The sequence below is a fragment of the Phalaenopsis equestris genome, unplaced genomic scaffold (assembly GCF_001263595.1).
Source record: "Phalaenopsis equestris unplaced genomic scaffold, ASM126359v1 Scaffold000301, whole genome shotgun sequence".
Lineage (NCBI taxonomy): Eukaryota > Viridiplantae > Streptophyta > Magnoliopsida > Asparagales > Orchidaceae > Phalaenopsis > Phalaenopsis equestris.
The window spans coordinates 1,465,329-1,486,322 of NW_018164743.1; the positions used below are offsets into that span (position 1 = coordinate 1,465,329).

The 20,994-nt window shown below is 33.2% G+C and overlaps 1 protein-coding gene across 10 annotated transcripts in view; it reads left to right on the forward strand.

Annotated features, from left to right (window-relative positions):
• LOC110025499 (kinesin-like protein KIN-6) overlaps positions 1-20,994 on the forward strand; it is a 95,294-nt gene that overhangs the window by 8,205 nt on the left and 66,095 nt on the right. For 8 of the 10 annotated variants that reach the window (XM_020726011.1, XM_020726012.1, XM_020726014.1 and 5 more), the window contains exons 2-5: positions 9,206-9,408; positions 9,819-9,936; positions 10,027-10,121; positions 10,641-10,770. In XM_020726011.1, coding sequence (XP_020581670.1) covers positions 9,206-9,408; positions 9,819-9,936; positions 10,027-10,121; positions 10,641-10,770 — 546 coding nt within the window. Of the gene's footprint in view, positions 1-7,701; positions 8,102-8,291; positions 8,346-9,205; positions 9,409-9,818; positions 9,937-10,026; positions 10,122-10,640; positions 10,771-20,994 lie in introns of those variants that run through there. The other 2 variants (XM_020726020.1, XM_020726019.1) reach the window with 2 other exon arrangements.

Consider the following 20,994-nt stretch of genomic DNA (forward strand, 5'->3'; position numbering starts at 1 on the left):
CTTCGGTCATTTAAGATGTAATTAACTATAGGGACTTGCCTTTATAGGAAGCTTTTCCGTACCCAGCTTAAAATAAACCCTATTTAATTATTTGTATTAAATAGGGGAACTTGTCGGCAAATAAAACGGTTTCGCAGACCCAAACGGATGTCATATGTTTTCCTAGTTTATTTGATTGAGCCTCATCCTCAAGTCTTGTGTTTATCCCTCGGGATAGATACAAGATTTGAGGTAGAGCGCTCTTTCATTTAAACTGCGAAAAATATGAGGTCAGTTTGATTTCATATTTTTTCTAAAAATTATATATATATATACACGTAAATTAAAACGTCCTTTCGAAGCGGGCGACGGGATTTCGATTCCGGCTACCGACAGCTTCTTACGGGCGACCCCCCCCCCCAAACAACCTTCCTTTCTTTCTTTTTTGTGCCGACATAAGACTTTTTGAATTTCATAGTGAAAATTTCTGATGTGTGACTCTGTGGTTTCTTTCCATTCTCGAGTTTTTCTACGTAATTTCTCAGTGCTTTTCCGGTTGCGTTGATTGTGCTTTTGTTTCAATTTTTGTTCTGGTTTTTTATCAAATTGGCGCGATCCCGTTATTCTACTGTGTGGTTTAGTTTCTAATTGATTCTAAGCCCCAATAAAGCTAGGAATTGTATTGTTCGTTGTGTGATTTTCTGTCAATTACTTTCATGAAAGATGTTAAAACCTAACTATCCTTGAAACTACGTTTGATTTTAAGGTTATTAGGTCAAAATATGCCTGTTGAATATATATGACACATAAATCAACTTCATTCTCAAATAGGTTCCTTAGGATTTGTAAAATTCAAATCCTGATTGAACTTTTCAAGTAATTAGGTTGGCTGCTCAATTCTTTATAGCACAAAAAAGACATTTGAAAGTATGATAAATGTATGAGATGTACAATTTCTAGAATATTTTTCAAAATAATTATTTATTCATGATCTTAAGCAAATTGATGCTTATGTAGTGGCAATGTGGCATTGAAATATTAAAAACTAAACATAAAGCTTGCTATATGATATGGTATTCACCTTGATTGCCATTAAAAATGCTGTAAATAACATGTTTAATTAAGTAGAATTTGTAAAAAAATACGCAGCATTGATAAGGCGGGTGACTACCTGATATGAAGACAATCAAAGCTTGTTCCGGTGGAATGTGCAGATCAATTTTTTGAAATTTGTTAGAATTTTATTTGTGCTTTTCCTCTTCCCTTTCTTTGCTACTCACCTCGTTATTTCTGTAAACCCCAAGTTTTTTTTTCTGCATCTCTCTTTCCCCCTTATTCACTTGTTTTTTCCAGTGTTCACAAACTATATATAATGTTGATATGAATTACAACCACAATGTTATGAGAGACTACTAAGTAATTTTGATAACAAGTTGTAATTGTACCTCTACTTCATAAGCACAAATACATTCATGATATGAACCATCAAGTAAACATGTAACACATGATCTAATATATTGCATAAAGTTTGATGAAGATGGTATTGACATAATAATAACGGTAATCTTGACAATATAAAGATCAATTTAAGTATCCCCTTACAATATTAACCCATGGTTTTATAATTAACGGGAAACTAAAAAAATTTAAAAGCAGGGCACAAAATAGTTTTTTCAAAAATTCTTAAAAATTTCCTTAAATCTTTTTCATCCAGGCTTGTGACCAAAAGTTGTGTTAAATTTTTTTTTTGTTAGAATCTATTAATAGAAAAAGATAAAATATATAACAATAAAATAATTTACGACTTGTATCATCTTGTCTTCATAATCTGAAAATCTCGAATGATTACATTAGTATCAATATCATTAAATATTATTCTCAATGTAAGTGACCAAGATATCATTCATCCTTTTATCTTTAATTATATTATGTAGTCAATTTTTTATAATTTTTATAGCAGAAAAAATCCTTTCAACAGTTGCTGTAGGAATATATAAAATTAATGTTAGCTTCAATAGCTTAAAAATAATCAGAAATAAAAATAAATCAAAAACCCTTTCAACAGTTGCTGTAGGAATATATAAAATTAATGTTAGCTTCAATAGCTTAAAAATAAAATGGTATAATATGATATTTTCTTTGTTTGAATTATTTATTCTGCTAGAGTTTCAATATATTTAAAAATGAAAATTTTACATCAAATCACATATTGATAATATAAATTTCTATTTGATTATAAAAAATATTAAATCTTTGAATTGAAATCAATTGAATTAAATTGCATTATTTTGATTAGCTTATCTTTATCGAATTTAGTGAATGAATGTGTTGGATTCAAACTTGTGATATACAAAAATAAATTTTTATTTGCTTCTGTAAAATGATTATTCGATTCTTGAAGCTGCATATTAATGACTCTAAAGTATTTCAACTAGAAAATGATGTAAATTTTTTATATCTACAACTCCAAGATGAGGGCATCCACGAATGATTTATTTATCATTCATAGAATGAATAATTATTTTCTGTTGATGACAAAATAAAGATATTCTGTTAATAGAATCTTCACTTTTGTTGTCTCTCATATTTGCAATCTTATTTTTGGTATTTAAACTAAATACATAGCATTCACAATATTTATTTTTTTATTTTTATTTTTATTTTCTGTAATGCTTGTGACAATTCAATAATGATTTCAAAAATGTCGTTTATTAGTTGAAGATTAAAATATAACTTAAATGCTGGGATTGTATCTAATATCATTCAGGCATCTTCTTTTTGTTAAGACATTATGTCATCACTTAATTTTTTCTTAAATACATCATCTATTAAAAAAAATATTTTAATCAATCTCATAAGTGGTTATAATGTGAACTCAATTGTGTATCCCTTGCTCGTTTAAGAGTAATCTCTTGGTTTTCTTCATACCTTATAATATATATATATATTTATTTTCTAATGCTTTTAAGATCTTCACTCTTTATTTTTTTTTTATGAGTTGATCATGACATTTACTTGAGACACTAATAAAATTGGTCAAATTTAAAATCATATTGATTAATATGATAATTTGAAGATACTTTTTAGCAACAAATACTAAAACTAATTGAAGTTGTTGTGAAAAATAGTGAAAATACATAGTAGATTTACTTTCATTCAAGATTAATGCTTTTAACTTATTAAATTCTCCTCTTATATTACTGACTCAATGATAACCTTGATCACATTGAAATATTTAAATCATAGATTGACAAAAGTTGCTCAATTGTTGTTTTAAGAGAATTAGCTAATGTGTCCAAAGTATGTGCAATACATAAAAATCACTCAATAATTTAACTTTGCATATTCACATAATGCATCTTGATAGTTATTTGTTATTTGGGAAATAAATATTATGGATTTTATCTACTAAAATTAAAAAGAAACTATCTTTATGTTCTTCAATATAAAATCATACTCAAATATGACAGCAGCAGGGAAGGACGACTTAGTCCTAATTAATTTCTACTGACACTCATCTGTACCAAACGAGTGGATAATATATATTATTAAATCTTCTTAAACAAACTTTTTCATTTCAACTCATCAAATATTTATTGATATTAAATATAAACAGAGAAGCATGCATAACTAATCATTAAGTAAAATATAGAGCTTTTAAAATACTTAAATATAAAATCATACGTACCCCATAAGTTTTCTAAAATCTCCAAACTTTTTACATTCAAAGGCTATATAAAATGACACATCATGTACCTGATTGGCGGTTCAACTCTTTCTTACCCATTCTTGAAAACCAATATTATGATATCTGGAAAGCAATATGCTCAATTAGATAATTAATGCTAAAATAAGATTCATTATACAATAAAAAAATAACATGCATGCAGGTCGGTGGCTAAAATGAGTAACAACAACAGTGATAATTAAATATGTTGGAATACCTAAAGGCACATAGAAATATGATTTAAAAGTCATCTATAAGATATGAGAAAAAATAGTAGAATTGTTATTGACAATTCTATTATTCACCATACTTGCAATATCATATATTCTTTTACTTGCTTTTATCTTCAATTTTATTTTAAACCTTTTTTTTAATATTAAATTATATTTTTATTGATTTTGATTTATTTTATTTTACTGTGTTATCACCATGCTCGTCGGCCATTATCACTGTTGATGAAAGTTAGTCATCTTAACATTTTGCTTTATGAACTATCTCCAATGGATCTTTTTCAATTTTAATATTAAGATTGAAAAATTCAATTATTTTCTTATCAAGACTCATCTTATTGAAATTTTTATCTTTCTTGTGCAAATCATTAATATATCTATTTCTTTACCACAACATATATGTTTTTTTTTTAAAATCAAATTTATGTGTTTTAATTATTTTCAAATCCTTTTATTTGTTAATCTGAATGTACTTGTAACAATTTCTTTATTAACATGCATGATAAACACAATATGACATGTAATAATTAATAATTTATACTTATTATTATAATTTTATGAAATTCTGTAAATTAAAATTAAGCAGATGTTTATTTGCATCATCAAACTAGGCTGATCGGGATTGATATGCTCAATATGAATTTTTTTTAAAATGTAAATTCTAGATAAATAATGTATATTAGTAAATAATAATAAACATTAACTTTTCATATAATCTTCTTCTTAATTTAATAATTGAATATTTCATCCGAGTTGAGGGCAGCCTTACGACGAGTCCTAAACTCGTCTTGTGCTTGCCTCCATATATAAATAATTTAATAGTAAAAAAAATCATTAAATTCTATTAAATTCTTGAATAAATCAAACTTGAGTGCATACAATCTATCAATTATATCTAAACATCTCTATCTCATATAAAATCATTGTAATTTTAAATCATATTTTGACACATTTTTCTTGTAAGTCATGGGGGTTCAACGAATTTATGGGATTTTGCAATGATAATCACACAATAATTTTAAAACTTAGATTTTCTCATTGGATGTGCGGCATGCCAAAGGATCGGAGCGTTGGGAACCCTGAGGGAGAGATATAGAGAGACAGAGGGTGAGAAAAGGAGAGAGTGTACTTGGACTTGTCCTGTATGGGCGGGAGAGAGTTTTCCCTGTAGAGGATGAGTCTGAGAGGAGAGCCAAAAACCCCTAATAAATTCTACGAATCCCATATTTATAAGAGATAAAGGGCCAAAAACGTAAAATTACATGCTTTCTCCTGCTTTGATAGTGACATTACTGGCTATTATTGTTTTTTTTGACATCTTTTCGTATTCATAACTATTTTTGACCCGTATTTGATCTCTTGAAGAGTTGTTTGAGAGAGCTTCATGTTGATACTTGTGAGATTGTTGGAATGTTAAACCTTTGTTCAATCGTTGGCGTGGATGCCTTTCCCTTGTTGGCCTTGTCTGGCAGACCTTCAGTCGAGCAGGAGCCCTTCGGTCGTTTGACAACCCTTCGGTTGTTTGACAACTCTTGGGTAGTCTGGTAGATCTTCAGTTATCTGACAACTCTTTGATATTGTTAAATCTCTTTAGGATCAACATAGACATATTTGTAGCGTACATATTAAGTTTCTTAATTCTCTTACTTCTGGGAGACGAAACTGCAATAAGAATGAGAGAATTTTTTAAGAAAAAAATGTGATCATATTTACCAATGAGGCACAAATGATACTTCCTCGATTTCAACATCTTTTGCGCTCAGTCTTGTCGGCTCCGAGGTTGTCTCTTGAGACTTCCGGTAGGCTGTCATGATCCGATTGTCAGCTATTCAATATTTCGGTCGGCTGGGTTGTTCCTTGGTTGTTTGGTAGCCCTTCGGTATCGTTAGATCTCTTTAGGATCATCATGGACTCATTTTTAGTGTACAATTTTTTAGTTCGTTCAAACTAATATGTAAGAGTATATGAATTTCAACACAACACTATTCTTTTGGTATGGTGAATGCTAGAGCTAGATAAACTATAATTCTTCATTTTATTTTTAACCAATTTACTACGACCCTGTTTGAGATCATTATTGTTTGTTTATTTTATTTTATTTTATTTTTTTAATTTTGTTTCTAAAACACATAAGACTTGTTTTCAAAATACCAAAACACATAAATTATGTTTTTACTATTTTAAAAACATGTTTTTTGTAGCAGTTCTTGTGCGAGGCTCGCTGCCTGCCCCTAGCCGCAGCAAACCCGCAGTCGGCCGCCGCCAGCTGCTGGTGGCCCCCACCGATTGTCGCCGACCCGCGCACCCCTGCCGTCCCCCGCACGCTTCCGCTTGCACCCACTTGCCATAGCTGCTGCTCGACAGAGACAGTCGTCGGGAGGCACCAGCCATCGCTGTCAGCAGTCGTCGACCCCTGTCAGCTGCCGCCCGCCCACGGGTAATGCTTCGTGCTGGGTGGAGCACGAAAGACATATATGCCATGAGCGACAGAGTCCGAAGTGCACGTATGCCCAACCCTTTTATTGAAAAGTATAGTTTTTCTTAAAAAAACTGTCCAATCAAACATAATTTATATTTTTTATTTTTAAAAACATATAAATCATAGCACCACCAAACATATTTTCTAAAAACAGAAAATAAAAAACAAAACCAAAACAAAACAAACTTAAAATGAAAAAAAAAATAAAAAATAGAAAGTGATTCCAAACAAACCCTAAGAATTTAAGTGCTACCTTTTGTAATTATAAATTTTATTCTACACATTTTTGTTGTAAATCCTAGATTTGAGGAGGAAGATGTGGTTTGGCTTCGCCTTGATCTCTCATCACTGCTTTCTCAGGTTTTTTATGTTGAGGATTTGGGGAATTTGATTAAAAGATTATTTTATGAATTTGAGTGAAGATAGAAATTAGCTATGATAGCCTCTTTTCCTTTATATTGCCAGTCCTGTTGAAGTCTTTCTGCTGTAAGTCTAGCTCATGTTACAACTTTTATTTGGTGGAGAAGGCTTCCACAATTTAGACAAGAGATGAATATTGGTTGATAAATAAATATTAATATTGTCAAATTATGATTTAAGTGGATTCTATTAACTTATAGCTTTAAAGTTTTGAATTTAAATATATTAATTTTAAATATATTTGTGATTTTTATTTATTTAAAAGACATTGTTTAATTAGTTTAATGATTTGGTAAGTAATAATTGATTTGACAATTAACATATGCTAAATACATTTTAATTAACCTAATTAGGGTTGAGAAAAAAATTATAAATTATATTTAGTGTTTAATTAGATAAATTAGATACAAATGCATCAATTTGAAATTAATTTAATTCAAACAAATACTTTGAATTAATTATATATAAATTAACTTAAATAAATTTCAATACATTAACTTTTTAATAATAATTTATTATTAATTAGTAATTGAATGTTATTTATACTCAATATAATTTATTTAGTCCAGTTAAATTGAAATATATAAATAATTATAACTCTTGTTTCATCATTTTAAAACTTTAGCTCCTTCGTTCCCAGAACTATTGCTTGCTTAGGGTCCGTTTGGGGCAGCTTATAAGTGCGGGCGACGTTTTGAAAACGCCTCCGTACCGTTTGGTTCGCGCGTTTCGCCAGCTTATCCGAAACTGCGTTTGGGTTTTTACACTAAACGCGGCCCGCGGCCGCGTTTCAGGATAAGCAGCTTATCCTGAAACGCACAAGCTGCCCGAAACGGACCCTTAATCTTGTGTTGATCCGCTGGCTGTCGACCCCATCTCCGCTGCCCCTCGCTCGGTTTTCCTATCACTATTTATCCTTCACCCGTCTGACACTCTCACTCGACCTCTCCCGCTCTCTTTCACGTTGCTTTGTTCAATTTATCCGATCATTTATTGGGCTTTTTTTTAAGAGCATTTACATACATACCACTCATTTTCTATGTATTTACGTATGGAACTCCTAAATTTTGATTTTCAATCTATTACAAGAGCCATATCATTTTGAATCTGCCAACGCCACATCTGACCTATTCAGTTGTTTCTCTGCCACTGATGCCGCCTAGCAGCTTTGCTTGTTTTATTTCTTTCCTCCGTTTTGCATGCAAAGATTTACACTCATATATTGTACATCCATGTTTAGTAATGACCTGAAACCTTCCTTCCGAGGTTTGAGCTTAATCTGCATGTGTTTTTTTTTTACTTTAATCTGTAGCTGTTAATGGAACCGTACCTAATGTCACCTCTACCTTTTTTTCACCGTTCATTAAATTCCATAGAATATTTCACATATTATTCAAGTTAATAATTCCTTTATTGTATGGTAAAGTTTTAGTCAAATGCTTTAAGGATGGAGGTATAGAGCCACAATTTCGTCCACCCTCATGTTGAAATTGGTTTATCGATGATAGAAGTAAGAAATAATGCCTCTTGTTTCTGTTCTCTTCTGCTTTCATTCAGTGTTCATGTTTCTTTCTCTTTTACTGTCTTATATTTCCTCTTTCCTTATGATTTCTATTTTTTCACTTCTCCTCTATCTTTGAATGCTTGTTTCTACTTTATATGGGGTTGTTTTTTTTTTTGGTCTTCTACCTCCATGGCAATTCAAATTCATTTCTTGGCATTATATCTACAAGTATCATGCATATTTTGAGTAAAGATTGCCTTTTTCCAGTGCAAATTTATGCATTTGACGTACTGTGTATCTTCATGTGATGGATTCTCAAATACTCATGGATTGTAATTTGTGCAACTTTTACTATGTCTGCTTGGTTATGAGGATTTTGCTTTCTTTTTTGTTGTATCAGTGGCCAGTGTGAGGTTGAATTATCAATTGTTCAGTTTGTCTCAAATACAACCTCTATGTATGTTGGCCATTTTTCAATAAAGTAATCTGTAATTATCTGTCCAAACGGAGACCTGTGTAAATAAATAATTTTGACTATCATTGAAGTGCAAGAATCCTGATTGATACTTTTCACTTTATCGCTTGGCAATGTATGTTATGCAGCGCCAATCAGGTGACCTTGTGCCTATTAAAGAAGAACTACATCATCAATGTTTCAAATAACTTACAAGAAGAGTCAATGCACTTCAACTCTGCAACTTAAATTTATATATGCTTTTTGTCCTTACTATGATAAAGCTTCTATTAAGAAATTGTGTAAAGTTTCATATATTGTAGTTATTTTTATGTTATTAGAAATGACATATTATTAATCAATGCATATACTTATTATGAGTGGAATAGCTTATGAAGTTTCCTTTCTTTAGGTGGACATTTATGATAGAGTAATGCAACCTCTAGTGATGGATTTTATGGAAGGACATAGCTCTCTTTTAGTTGCAATGGGGCCTACGGGTTCTGGGAAGACATATACAATGTTTGGATCTCCGCAGCAACTGGGTATTGTGCCTCTTGCATTTAGGCAAATATTTAGCCAGGCAGCAGTTGATGAGAATATTCGAAGCTCTAGGTACATTTTGGTGTGTACATCAATGATTGGATGTAGTGCTTTCTGTTAAACTTTTCTTTTTTAAATTTATGGCCATTTTCTATAATTAAATGAGTCTTACTTTTTGTAATCATTATGTAGGTTGTGGTTGCATCTCTAGCTCAAAACCATTTCTTAACATAGCGAATGTCATCAACTGTGTGATTCTTGATATCCACACATTAGTCATGCACTCCTTTCTATAGGAACTTCAGTTAGCTTTTTAATAAAAAAAATGTTTATTAATAGTTTAAATTTATAGGTCAAATTAGAGAATTGAGAGTCAAAACTATTAATGAAGTGATAATTTTGGTTGTGTAGCTATATTTTGTCTTCTCTCTTTGATTGTGATTCTTTTCTTATTTTAGAAATTGAGTATCATATTATTACAGGACGTATTATCTATCTATGTTTGAAATACATTCTGAACGAGGGAAAGCAGAAAAGATTTTTGATTTGTTACCAGAGTCTGTGCCACACCAGCAGGGAGGCATTAGCAGCTTTAAGGAGGTAACTACTGCAAATTCAGAAACTGTTCTATCTTGTTTTTTACAACAATTTTTTTTGTAGGGTTCTATAGAGGTTCTTCTGATTCTATAGGTCAAGATTTCTTCAGTTGCTGATGCAGAAAAATTAATAGCACATGGCACCTTCAAACGGTCTACTGCTGCTACAAATGCAAATAACAAGTCAAGGCACGTGATACTGAAATAAATTTTGCTGCTGGCTGAAATGAAAACTGTTGCATGAATCAGCATTTTAGTCCTACTTTTGTGTCTTGAGTCTTGATATATGTATAGATTTTTATGTGCTAGATTCAAAGTGTGAATTGCGATGTGTTTACTTTATCTTAATATCTTTTTGGAGAATGTAGTTCATGTTTGAGAGATAAGCATTGATTGTCATTGGAAGCTTCTCTGAATCTTTAGGGGTTTTGTTTTCTTTCTTGTCAAGGTTGCAGTGCATGCAGCATTGATTTATCTTTGCTTTACAATATTGAACATGAGAATGTTAATCACAAAACACGCACATGTGCATGCATACATGTATGATGTGTACATTTATGAATAAATGTTTGTACACATGCATCCATGAATAAATGTTTGTACAGGCTTTCATGCATATCCATTTTCGTGGTGCTAGTTTTCTTTACTAGTTAATCTTTAATAATATGTTTTGATATTATTATAACTGATCCTTTTTTTGGTTTGCAGTCGATCTCAATGTATCATTAATGTTCGTTGCATGCTGAAGAGTGACACGGATGATCATTCATGTACTAAGGCAATTCTTACGATCGCTGATCTTGCTGGAGCAGAGAGAGAAAGAAAAACTGGAAATCAGGTTTATTTTTCCATACTTTTATTGTTTGGTTTTATCTTATTTTGCATAAAAAATGTTCTTAGCATGAACTTGTGCGTCAGGATTTGGCATTGATGTAATTCATTTTATGGAATATCCTTGTTTATGAGTTTTTTATTATGCCATAACTCTTTCTGTGGACAAGTGAACAATACTTGTGCACATAAACTTGTTTAGAGAGAAAATGATGATTTGTTCATATTTAATTTTTTTTGCATTTATAAGCAAAAGACATGCCTATTAGAAAATACACATCCCAATGCATGGGAAAATATTTTAAACAAAAAAATTTATGAAATTATTTATTAAAAATTTGATTGGAGCATTACGTAAATTTTATTGCAAAGCAAAAGTACTATGGTCATGGAAAAACATGATATTTTTCTAAGGGAGAAAAAATGTGAGTAATAGGGATATTATCCATGAGCTCATGTTTGGGAGTTAAGGTATGAATTACTAAGGCAAGTCTTGTTTCATGGTCATTATCATCACTTGCCTTGTACCGATTATTTGGGGTTTGTTTTTTGAGTCCCCATTTCTCAGTCATTCTTCCTGAGTATTTTCTGAGGTTACAAATTATATTGAAAAACTTCCATTCATGCAACCATAGGTCTAGTTTTTAACTTTCCTGCTCCTAGTGATTAATTTTTTTCCTTCTCGTCTAATTGTTGCATTTTTGTTGATTGCCTAATTGTACTTCCAATTATCTTTTTGTCAACATACGACACTTTAAATGTTCCTCTAATATAGTTATTCCTTAATGTATTCTTCTTAATTTTATTTCACACCAGTTTAAATATTTTCATCTCTATCACACTCAATTTAGACATCATCGTTTTTTTATTTATTTTCCAACACTTAAATCCCTACAATATCACTGATTTAATTGATATTTTGTAAATTTTACATTTTAGTCTCCATGATATTCTCTTTCATATAATTCTCTTATGGCACTTGCATTTTGAATTACCACATCCGAGTTTAATTCTGAATGTTATATCTTCATTTCTATCTTTATTCTTTTTTGTAATAGATTGAAGCTCCACAAATTTGTTAAACTTAGATATCAATTTATTCTCAAAATATTGACTGTAATTGTGAATGTCACACGCACTAAAATTGCATATTCTATACCTTTTTTTTGTTTTGCTAATTCTAAGTTCTCTATATTTTATGGACATCCTCATTGCTTTATCTTTTCACTCATTTCATTGTATTTATATTGATAATAACTATCTTTTACGAAAAGCATACCCTAGTGTACCTCTTTTTAAATATCTATTGTAAGTGGGGGTATGCATCATTATGTGAAAACCAAAAATTGAACCGAGCTGAAGAGGTTTGATTGATTTAGTTCTGTTTGAAAATGTATTTTGGTTTTGGTTTTTAAAACTTTAATATTAGGTTTTTAGTTATTATTATTTTTTATTTTTATTTTTAGGGGTGATTACATACATGGCACCCAAAATATTGCTATTTACAAATCAAGCACTCTCTTTCATTTATTTTTCAATTTCTCACTGAAATATGAAAACTCATGATAAATTCCCAACCCATAATTTTCATTTTTATCAAATTCACAATAGTTTGATTGTGGTACGCGTAAATGCATCGGTTTTATAGTTAAAAAATTCACTTATGTGCTTGATTTGTAAATAGCAATGTTTCTTGTGCTCTGTATGTAATTGTCCCTAATTTTTATTTATCTGAACAAATCAAAAAACAAAAAAATTGAAATTAAATGTAGAATTTATGTATGTAATTCTTGATCTTTGTTTTTAACCTAACTCCAACTAACGAGTAAACTTCGGTTTATTTCTCACTGAACCATTTAAATCAAATTAAATGTAAGTTCCGTCGGCTTGGTTTTATCAAAGTTTTGATTGGTTCGATTTTTTGGATTTTGGATTTCAGTTACATTCGGTTTGACCAGTTTGAAAAACCGATCTATCTCAAATGATCGAATGCTCCCTAATTGTAAGCATCTTCTTAACCAATAAAGAAGAATAATCTTTTTTTTTAAAAAAGATGTATAATCTTTAAAATAATTCTTGATGTAATCTTACAATAATTGGTCTCTCTTTTATCATTCTAGAACTATTTTAAATGCAATTAGTATTTTCACCAAATAATTTTGTCTAAAGTGAATTGTGCAAACATGAAACCAAATTGATTCTTCTGAATTGATGTAATTTTTTTTCAAAAATATATTTCTTTATTCTCTCACATAGCTTTATTATTTTATTACTCAAATTTGATATCTCTGTGGCTAACCCAATTTTGTACGCCTTTTTTGCTCTTAAGTGCTGGAGCTAGAATGATTTTTCTCCGTATTTGTCTTTCTATTAACCTTCATAATTCCATTGAAAAGATTCGTTAGCCAAACTATTGCAAGATCCCGCTTAACTCTTTAATGCTTAATAATTATCTCATGTAAACCAAACAATTGCCTTTATGTATCCTTTTTAGGGCTAACTTCACTTTTTTTATCAATCAATAATCATCTCATTTTATTTTTATTATGCTCTCCTGAAGTACTCATCACTTAAAACTTCCATTTAATAAGTTATCAAAGTAACATTTTCATCAGATTTTTATTTTTAACATTTTATTATTTTTTTCATATCTAACTTGAAAATTCTTTATTTTTTCTCTTCATCTATTTTATACATTTATTTTACGTCATACAGTAATCTAAAATTTTCATAATCAAATGTTATAGTCTTTAATTTTACTCTTTTTGGATCATCACACTAAAAAAAAATACATTTCTTATCCTTAATAGCCCTTTTCTACTTCCTCACCCTACTATCAAATGTTATTACTTAGAAATGATATGTTTCTAGACTCTCCTAAAACTTCAACAAAAATCAGCTCAGTTGAAGGAGCTATTTTATCTCATGTAAGTGTTGACCTCTAGTTGGTTTATAAAGTAGTCTAGATTGGTAAATCAAAAGGTGATCCTCATCCATGCCCTCAAGGTAAACAATAGTGGGTCTTTGAAGGTGTCATAATGGCTCAGATCCCTAGTGCTTTAGCCGAACAATTTGAGGTTCAGGATCCCCCACAAGCAAATAATCAACATACTACTCCATCGGTTACTCCCCCCTTACTCCCCCACCGCCGGACCCATCTGCTATGACTGCTATGGCTTTAGAATCTGATAGCAGGAGAAGAGGTAGAAGCAAATCAGAACTCCCAATTATGACACAGACAAACATTATTGATGTCACATACCATTCGGAGGGTGAGCACTTGCATCTTCCCCCTAGGTTTGCTAGGAGGGGGGTGTCATGGGCCAAAATGTTTAACATTCTGGTATGGAACATTAGAGTAGTGGCGGACCCTCACTTCTTTAATCGTTTAAAACATTTATGTAGGGTCCATAAGCCAGACATTTTTGTTATTTTGGAACCGTTTGTAACGGTTCATAAAGAGAATATCATTAAGAAATTCATGAGTTACATGCATTATAGTAATCTGAACAATAAAATTTGGCTCTTTTGGCAGAAAGATATCACTCTTAAAATTATTGATGATAATGTGCAATATGTTCTTATTCATAATCAGTTGGAGAATTTTTTTGGTTAGACTACTTTCATTTATGCCAGCTCTCTTTTAAGGGACAAACTTCTCATTTGACAACAACTTACTCATATGGGTGCTACTATTTCTGATAATTGGTTCGTTGGAGGGGATCTAAATATGATTATGTCGTCGTCAGAGAGAATGGGTGGTGCTAAAGTTGATACAAGTCTTATCAACTGTTTTTGTGAGCATATTGCGGATGCTGGCCTTTATGATTTAGGCTTTTTAGACTCTCCTTATACTTGGGAGAGTGGTTTTCTTATATAGATTTCTGGGAAACTCATCTTTTCTGGGCTACTACAGTATTATTCATGTCAAAAATCTTAATCATGCTGCATTGGATCATAACCCTATTTTGCTTAGTTTGACTTTTCATTCTAAACCTGCTCGCTATCACTTTAAATTTTTTCATGTTTGGACTTCTCATCCTACTTTATTGATTTGATTAAGCAAACTTCGGTCTCGCAGTGGAGTGGTAATCCTTGGTTCATTTTGTGGCAATTACATAAGAACGTTGCTTCTTACTTAAAAAAGGTGGAACATGAATACTTTTGGCAATGTTCATCTATGGTTTCGAAGGCCCAACAGGAGGTTGATGCTTTAAAGGCACAGGTGATAGTCACTCCTGATCTTGTGTCAAGTTAGCTAATGCTCATCATACTCTCTTGGAGGAAATCACTATTGAGGAGGATTTCCTTAGATAGAAAGCTTGTGACACTCATTTCAAAAACAGAGACAAAAACACTGAATATTTTCATGCTACTATCAAACATCGTCGTAATATAAATGCTATTATTAAGATTGTTACTGATGAGGGTAATGTACTCACTGATGCCGATCAAATTGGTTCCAATGCAGATGATTATTTTTCTTCTCTTTGTGCTGAGGCTCTTCCGGTCACTGATATTCTATCAGAATTGTTTGAGGATCCGAGGGACTTGGTTTCCTCCCTCTTCTTGTCCGACCCCCCCAATGAGTTAGAGATTTTCACTGCACTTAAAGATATTAGTTCTCTGAAGGCTCCTGGCCCCGATTGTTTCACTTCCGCTTTTTATATTTCCCATCATAAAGAAAGCGGCGGTTCTTGCGATTCAAAGTTTTTTTCAGGGTGAAGACCCTGGAAAGTATTTTTCTGCCGCCTTGATTGTTCTTATCCCTAAAACTAATGATAAAACTCATTGGAAGGATTTTAGGCCCATCTCGCTCACTTCAGTGATTTCTAAAATCATCAGTAAACTGATTGTGACTGGTCTTCAACCCCATCTTCCTTCTCTCATCTCCTCTCACCAGTCGGCTTTTATTAAAAGACGTGGTATTTCTGACAATATTCTCTTAGCCCAGGAAATTTTGCAGGATCTTGATAAAGGATCTTGATAAAAAATAATGCAGGGGTGTAAATCTTGTTATCAAATTAGATATCAAGAAGGTCTTTGATACCATTAATTGTGATTTCATCATCAACGTTTTGAAGGCTAGATGTTTCAATCCTAGTTTTTTCACCCTGATAAAAAGATGGTTGACCAACAACTATTATTCCGTGCTGGTTAACGGTAATTGTTATGGTTTTTTCACTGCTTGTCGGGGCATTAAACAGGAGGACCCTGTTTCCCCTATTATTTTCATTCTAACTTTCGATTATTTATCCAGGATGCTCAATCATTTCCAGCTGTTACACCCTCACACACAGTTTTCCTATAAGACCAAAATGATAGTTTCCCACCTTGCATATGCAGATGGTGTTATTATTTTTGCTAATGCCTCTAAACTTGCTATAAACAATTATTGGGGCTCTTAAAGGATTTCCAGAATTGTTCTGTACTCCTCTTTAATTGTGACAAGTGCCAGATATTTTTTGGCAAGCATGTTAAGCAACATCTTTTTCATTGGAGAGTTGCCTATACATGTTTTCATCATGCCTCTCTCCCTCTTAAATATCTAGGGGTTAATTTGATTAGGGGAAGGAAGAAACAAATTCGTATGGATGTTGTTATTGATAAAATCAAGCGTAAAATTAACGATTGGAGAAATGTTTTCCTTTCTACTGGGACAGAATTTTTTTGCTATCTAGTGTTCTTCAGAGTATTCTAATATATGCTTTGCAGATGTTTAATTAAAAAAAAAGTGCTATCATTGTCGTGGAGAGATTTTTTAATAATTTCTTTGGGTGGGGAATGGTGCTAAGAGGATTTGGGGCTCTTGGCATAAGGTCCGTAAGCCTAAGAAGGCTGGCGGGATTGGCTTTAAAGCTTTGAAACATACAGTGGAAATAAACCTTTGCAAACTTTGGTTTAAATTTAGATTGGGCTCATCTATATGGACTTCCTTTATGCATAAGAAATATTGTGCTCAAACTCACCTTTCCTAGGTCTTTTGGAAGGTTGGTGATTCCTATATCTGGAAAGCAGTTGTTAATGCTAGAACTACTGCTAATGATTTCATGTTTTGGGATATAGGTGACGGAAAGATCTCTTTCTAGATTGATAATTGGGGGTTGTCTTATATCTCTGAATACTCTCACGTTCTACATACTAACTCCTTATTGGTTTCTGATTTCTTTTCTCAAGATGGCTGAGATTTCTCCAAATTATGTTCTATGGTGGGGGAGGAAAATGCAAAACATTTATTACTATTCCTATTGCCCCTTCACGCAGAGATTTCCCCGTGTGGAAAAGGAACAATTCTCAATCGGTTTGCAAATTAATATATGACACTTACATTCACACCGCGATTGGTTTTGGGAAAAATGGATTTGACACAAATTTTTAACTCCCTCTATATCCCTTTTGCTTTGGCGTTATCTCTCTTCTTTACTACCTATTGATGACATTCTTAAGTTGAAAGGCCTTAAAATGGCCTCAAGATGCCCTATGTGCAAAGTTGCGGAGGAAGATTCGAGACATATATTTTTTGAATGTGCTTTCTCTTTAAATGTTTGGAATATGCTGGACACACATTTTAGTATTTCATGGTTGCATAGGGACATCTTAAGCAATTATTTGTGGCAATGGAAGATTTTTGATGATAGGGGGTTTCCCCTTCCTTTTTTGGTCCTATGGTTTATTTGGACCTCGAGAAACAGCTTTAAATATAACTCCTCTCCCCCTACAGCTTATATAACGGTTTCTTATGTGTTGGCCTATTACACTAAGGTCTTAAGGGTCGGTACAAATGATGTTTCAAATTTCAAGCCCCCCTGGTTGATCAGGTCGGCTACCTCTTCATCGGGTTTTGTTAAAGTTAATGTGGATGGCTGTTGGAGTCCTTTATATGCTGCGGTTGGGGGCATTTTTAGAAATTATGAGGGTAGGTGTCTTTGCTACTTCTCCTCTCCTGTTGCCGCTGACAACCCATTAGCCACAGAATGCTAAGGGATTTTTCTGGCATTAATGGTGGCAATTGTTTTCAATTTTCATACAATTGAGGTGGAAATTGATTCTAAAATGCTCTATGATATACTTTTGGGAATCTCTCCTCCCCTCTGGGATATGATTTGCACTCTGGGATATAATTTAGCTTTAATGTCAGCAAGACAATTAGAAGTAAATTGGAAATTCATTCATAGAGAGAGCAACTCCCCTGCTGATTGGTTAGCCAAACATGCAGGGGAGGTCTGTCACGTTAGCATTTATACTCCTGCTCCACTCAGACGTCTTCTCACTCAGGACAATTTGAATCTACCATATGTTCGAATTTAAATTTTGGTGCTGCTTGGCTTTACCACTGAGGGCCTTCTTTCTGTATGGTGGTTGGGGTTTGCACTTCTCCCTTTGCGGGATTTTTATTTTGTTTGGCAGGTCTCTTCGATTTGCAGCATGCCTGATTTTCTCTCCTTATTTTCTGTTCTCACTGTTTCCACTGGTCTACTGCTGTTTTGGTTTTTTCTGCTCTGATCTCTAGATTTCCAAAGGTTTTTGTTACTCGCGGAAGTGCTCTTGGAGAATTACTACCGACTTGAAGACAATTTTTTGTACATTTTCTTTCTCTTTACATGTTAAGCAATACACGAATACAGGTTTACTTAGTTTTGGGTATGTTTACTTAGTTTTGGGTTTTGTTCTTTGGTTTTGGGTATACCTGTAATTTTTGGTGATTTTTTTTGTGTGAGTTGTACTGTGGGGAGAGGAACCCCTAGGGGTGTGTTCAAAAATCCTAAATATATATATATATATATGGGGTTTCCCCCGACGGTAAAACCTGGTTTGATTCCTGACTCGACGACAAGGTTTCCCGCACTCGACGACGACGCAGTTTCCCGCACTCAATGACGACGACGAATCGTCATTTTCTCTCTCGCGTCAAACAACAAAGGGCTTCGCTGTCTGCTTCTACGGTTTCGTCGTCTCCTCCTTTGCGCTTTCCAGCTAGCCTTCGATCTTCTGCTGTTCTTTTTTGCGCGGATCGAACTGCGTTTTCTGCCGAGCTGTGACTTCGTGCCCTTTCTTCTGTCTTCTGCGCATTTCATCTACGGTTCCTGTGCAACTCTTCGACTTGTCTTTTTTGCCTCTGCCCGACTTGAAGGGCTTTTTTTTGCTGCGATGGAGCTTTCTTCTTCTTCAGTTAAACCTGACGAAACCTCCTCATTTGCCCACGTGGTGGGTAATTCTCAGGAAGAGACGGCGGTTGTTCTTCCTTCAAGTTATAAGGAGCATCGTCATGTGACTGTCCCTTTATTAAAAATGCAAGTAGAAAAACTGGGAAGATTGCACTCTTTTTCTCCATGTCAGAAATTTGCTCTTATTAGGAAATTTCAGTGGGGACGCTTATTTATGGAAATTGTCAGGAAAAATTCTGATGACCTCAAATTAGCAGGAAAGTGGAAAGTGAGGCTCATGGATGAGAGACATGTATTGATTCGGTTAATTGTGTCTGAGGAATACACTCAGATTTTCTCCAGAAAATATCTTAACATCGCTGGTAAACCTATGAAGCTATTCAAGTGGTCTCCTGATTTCGACCCAAATCATGAGATTCTTACTGTACCAATATGGTTTAGTTTTCCTGGTCCCAAGCTGTATTTTTTTCACCATCAGGTTCTCTATTCTATTGGGGTCATCCTTGGGGATCCTTTGAAGTTAGATCTACCTATTTTCAACCTAACCAAATCCTCGGTGACCAGAATACTTGCGGAAAGGGATATTACTTTACTTAATGTTACTGAAGTCTGGCTGGGCACAACTCATAATTGTTATTGACAACAAATCGTCATGGAGCACAAGTCCCCCATATTGTACTCATTGTAAGATGTTTGGTCATGTTCTTGATAAATGCCATAAGTTTCATCCAAATTTGAAATATAAGGTTCAAGTGAATAAGGATGGGTTTAATCCCACTGCTCTAGGCATTTTAGTTCCACCTGGAGAGGATACTACCAAACATGAGGTGTCTGTTGCCCCCCCCCCTCCTATGACACTGCTGTCACTGTTACTGCGAGTGATGTGATGCTGACACCTTCAAACCCTATAGAAAACAATACCGATGGACTATTATCTACAAATGATAGTGTTCAGACTAATATTCAAGAGTCTCACAACTCCACCTCTTCAGGAGGCCACTTCTTCAGGAAGTTTCCGGTGTAGAGGCAACTCATGCTTCACATATACTAGAACCTATTGTGGGTACTACGGTTTGTAATCCTTCTGGTTCACTGCTTCAGCTCTACCACCTCATCAGACTGATTCTTCAGATGCCATATGATTGATTCTTCGGATGAGGAATGACAGGTCTATTCCAGGAGGATGGAGAAGAGTGAAGACCGACTTCAGCTCGGAAACATATTGGATGATACATTGGTTACTACTGACAATGGTGATCATCTTACCAGCTTATTTGCTTGCTCCTTCCCTAGAACTAGAGACAGAAGCAGAATCAAATTGGGTCGCTCTCTAGCCACCTGATACTATGTATTTTGATACTGTTAGACTTTTTATTTAAATATCTAATGTATTTTCTATTTTTTCTAATATATATATATATATATATATAGACACACACACACATTTATATTATGGGTACTACAGTTGGTAATCCTTATGCTACAGCTCTACCACCTCACCAGTTTGATTCTTTGGATAAAGAATAACAGATTTACAATTCCAGGAGGAGGAAGAAGAAGAATTGAGATCTACTCGAGCTCAGGAGTCTTATGGATGATATTTTGGTTACTTCGGGTAACGATATGCACTTTACCAATTTGTTAGTTGGATCTCTTTCTAGAACTAGAGACCGAGACAGAATTTAATTGGGATGACCCTTAGCGCACTGGTGGTTTAGGGTTATTTTTTTAATTTTTATATGTATCCATTTTGACTTTTTTGTGTGTGTTGTACCATGTGGGTTGGGTGCCTAATTTTGGGCCCACTCATACAACCTAGCTGTATCTTTTCTCTTTAATATATTAGCCTTTGGGCTTTTTTTTTTTAAAAAAAAATATAAATAACGTGTTCCAATATATGAAAATTTCTCTTGAAGAACTAAATAACTCCATTAAAACTTAACTGTCTACCAATGGCGAATTATTTGGAAAAGTCATCTTTCTCAAAAAAGGAGAACATACAAAAAAAAAATACAAGATACCTAAATAAAAAAATAAAAAAATGACAAAAAAACGTAGTATCAGGT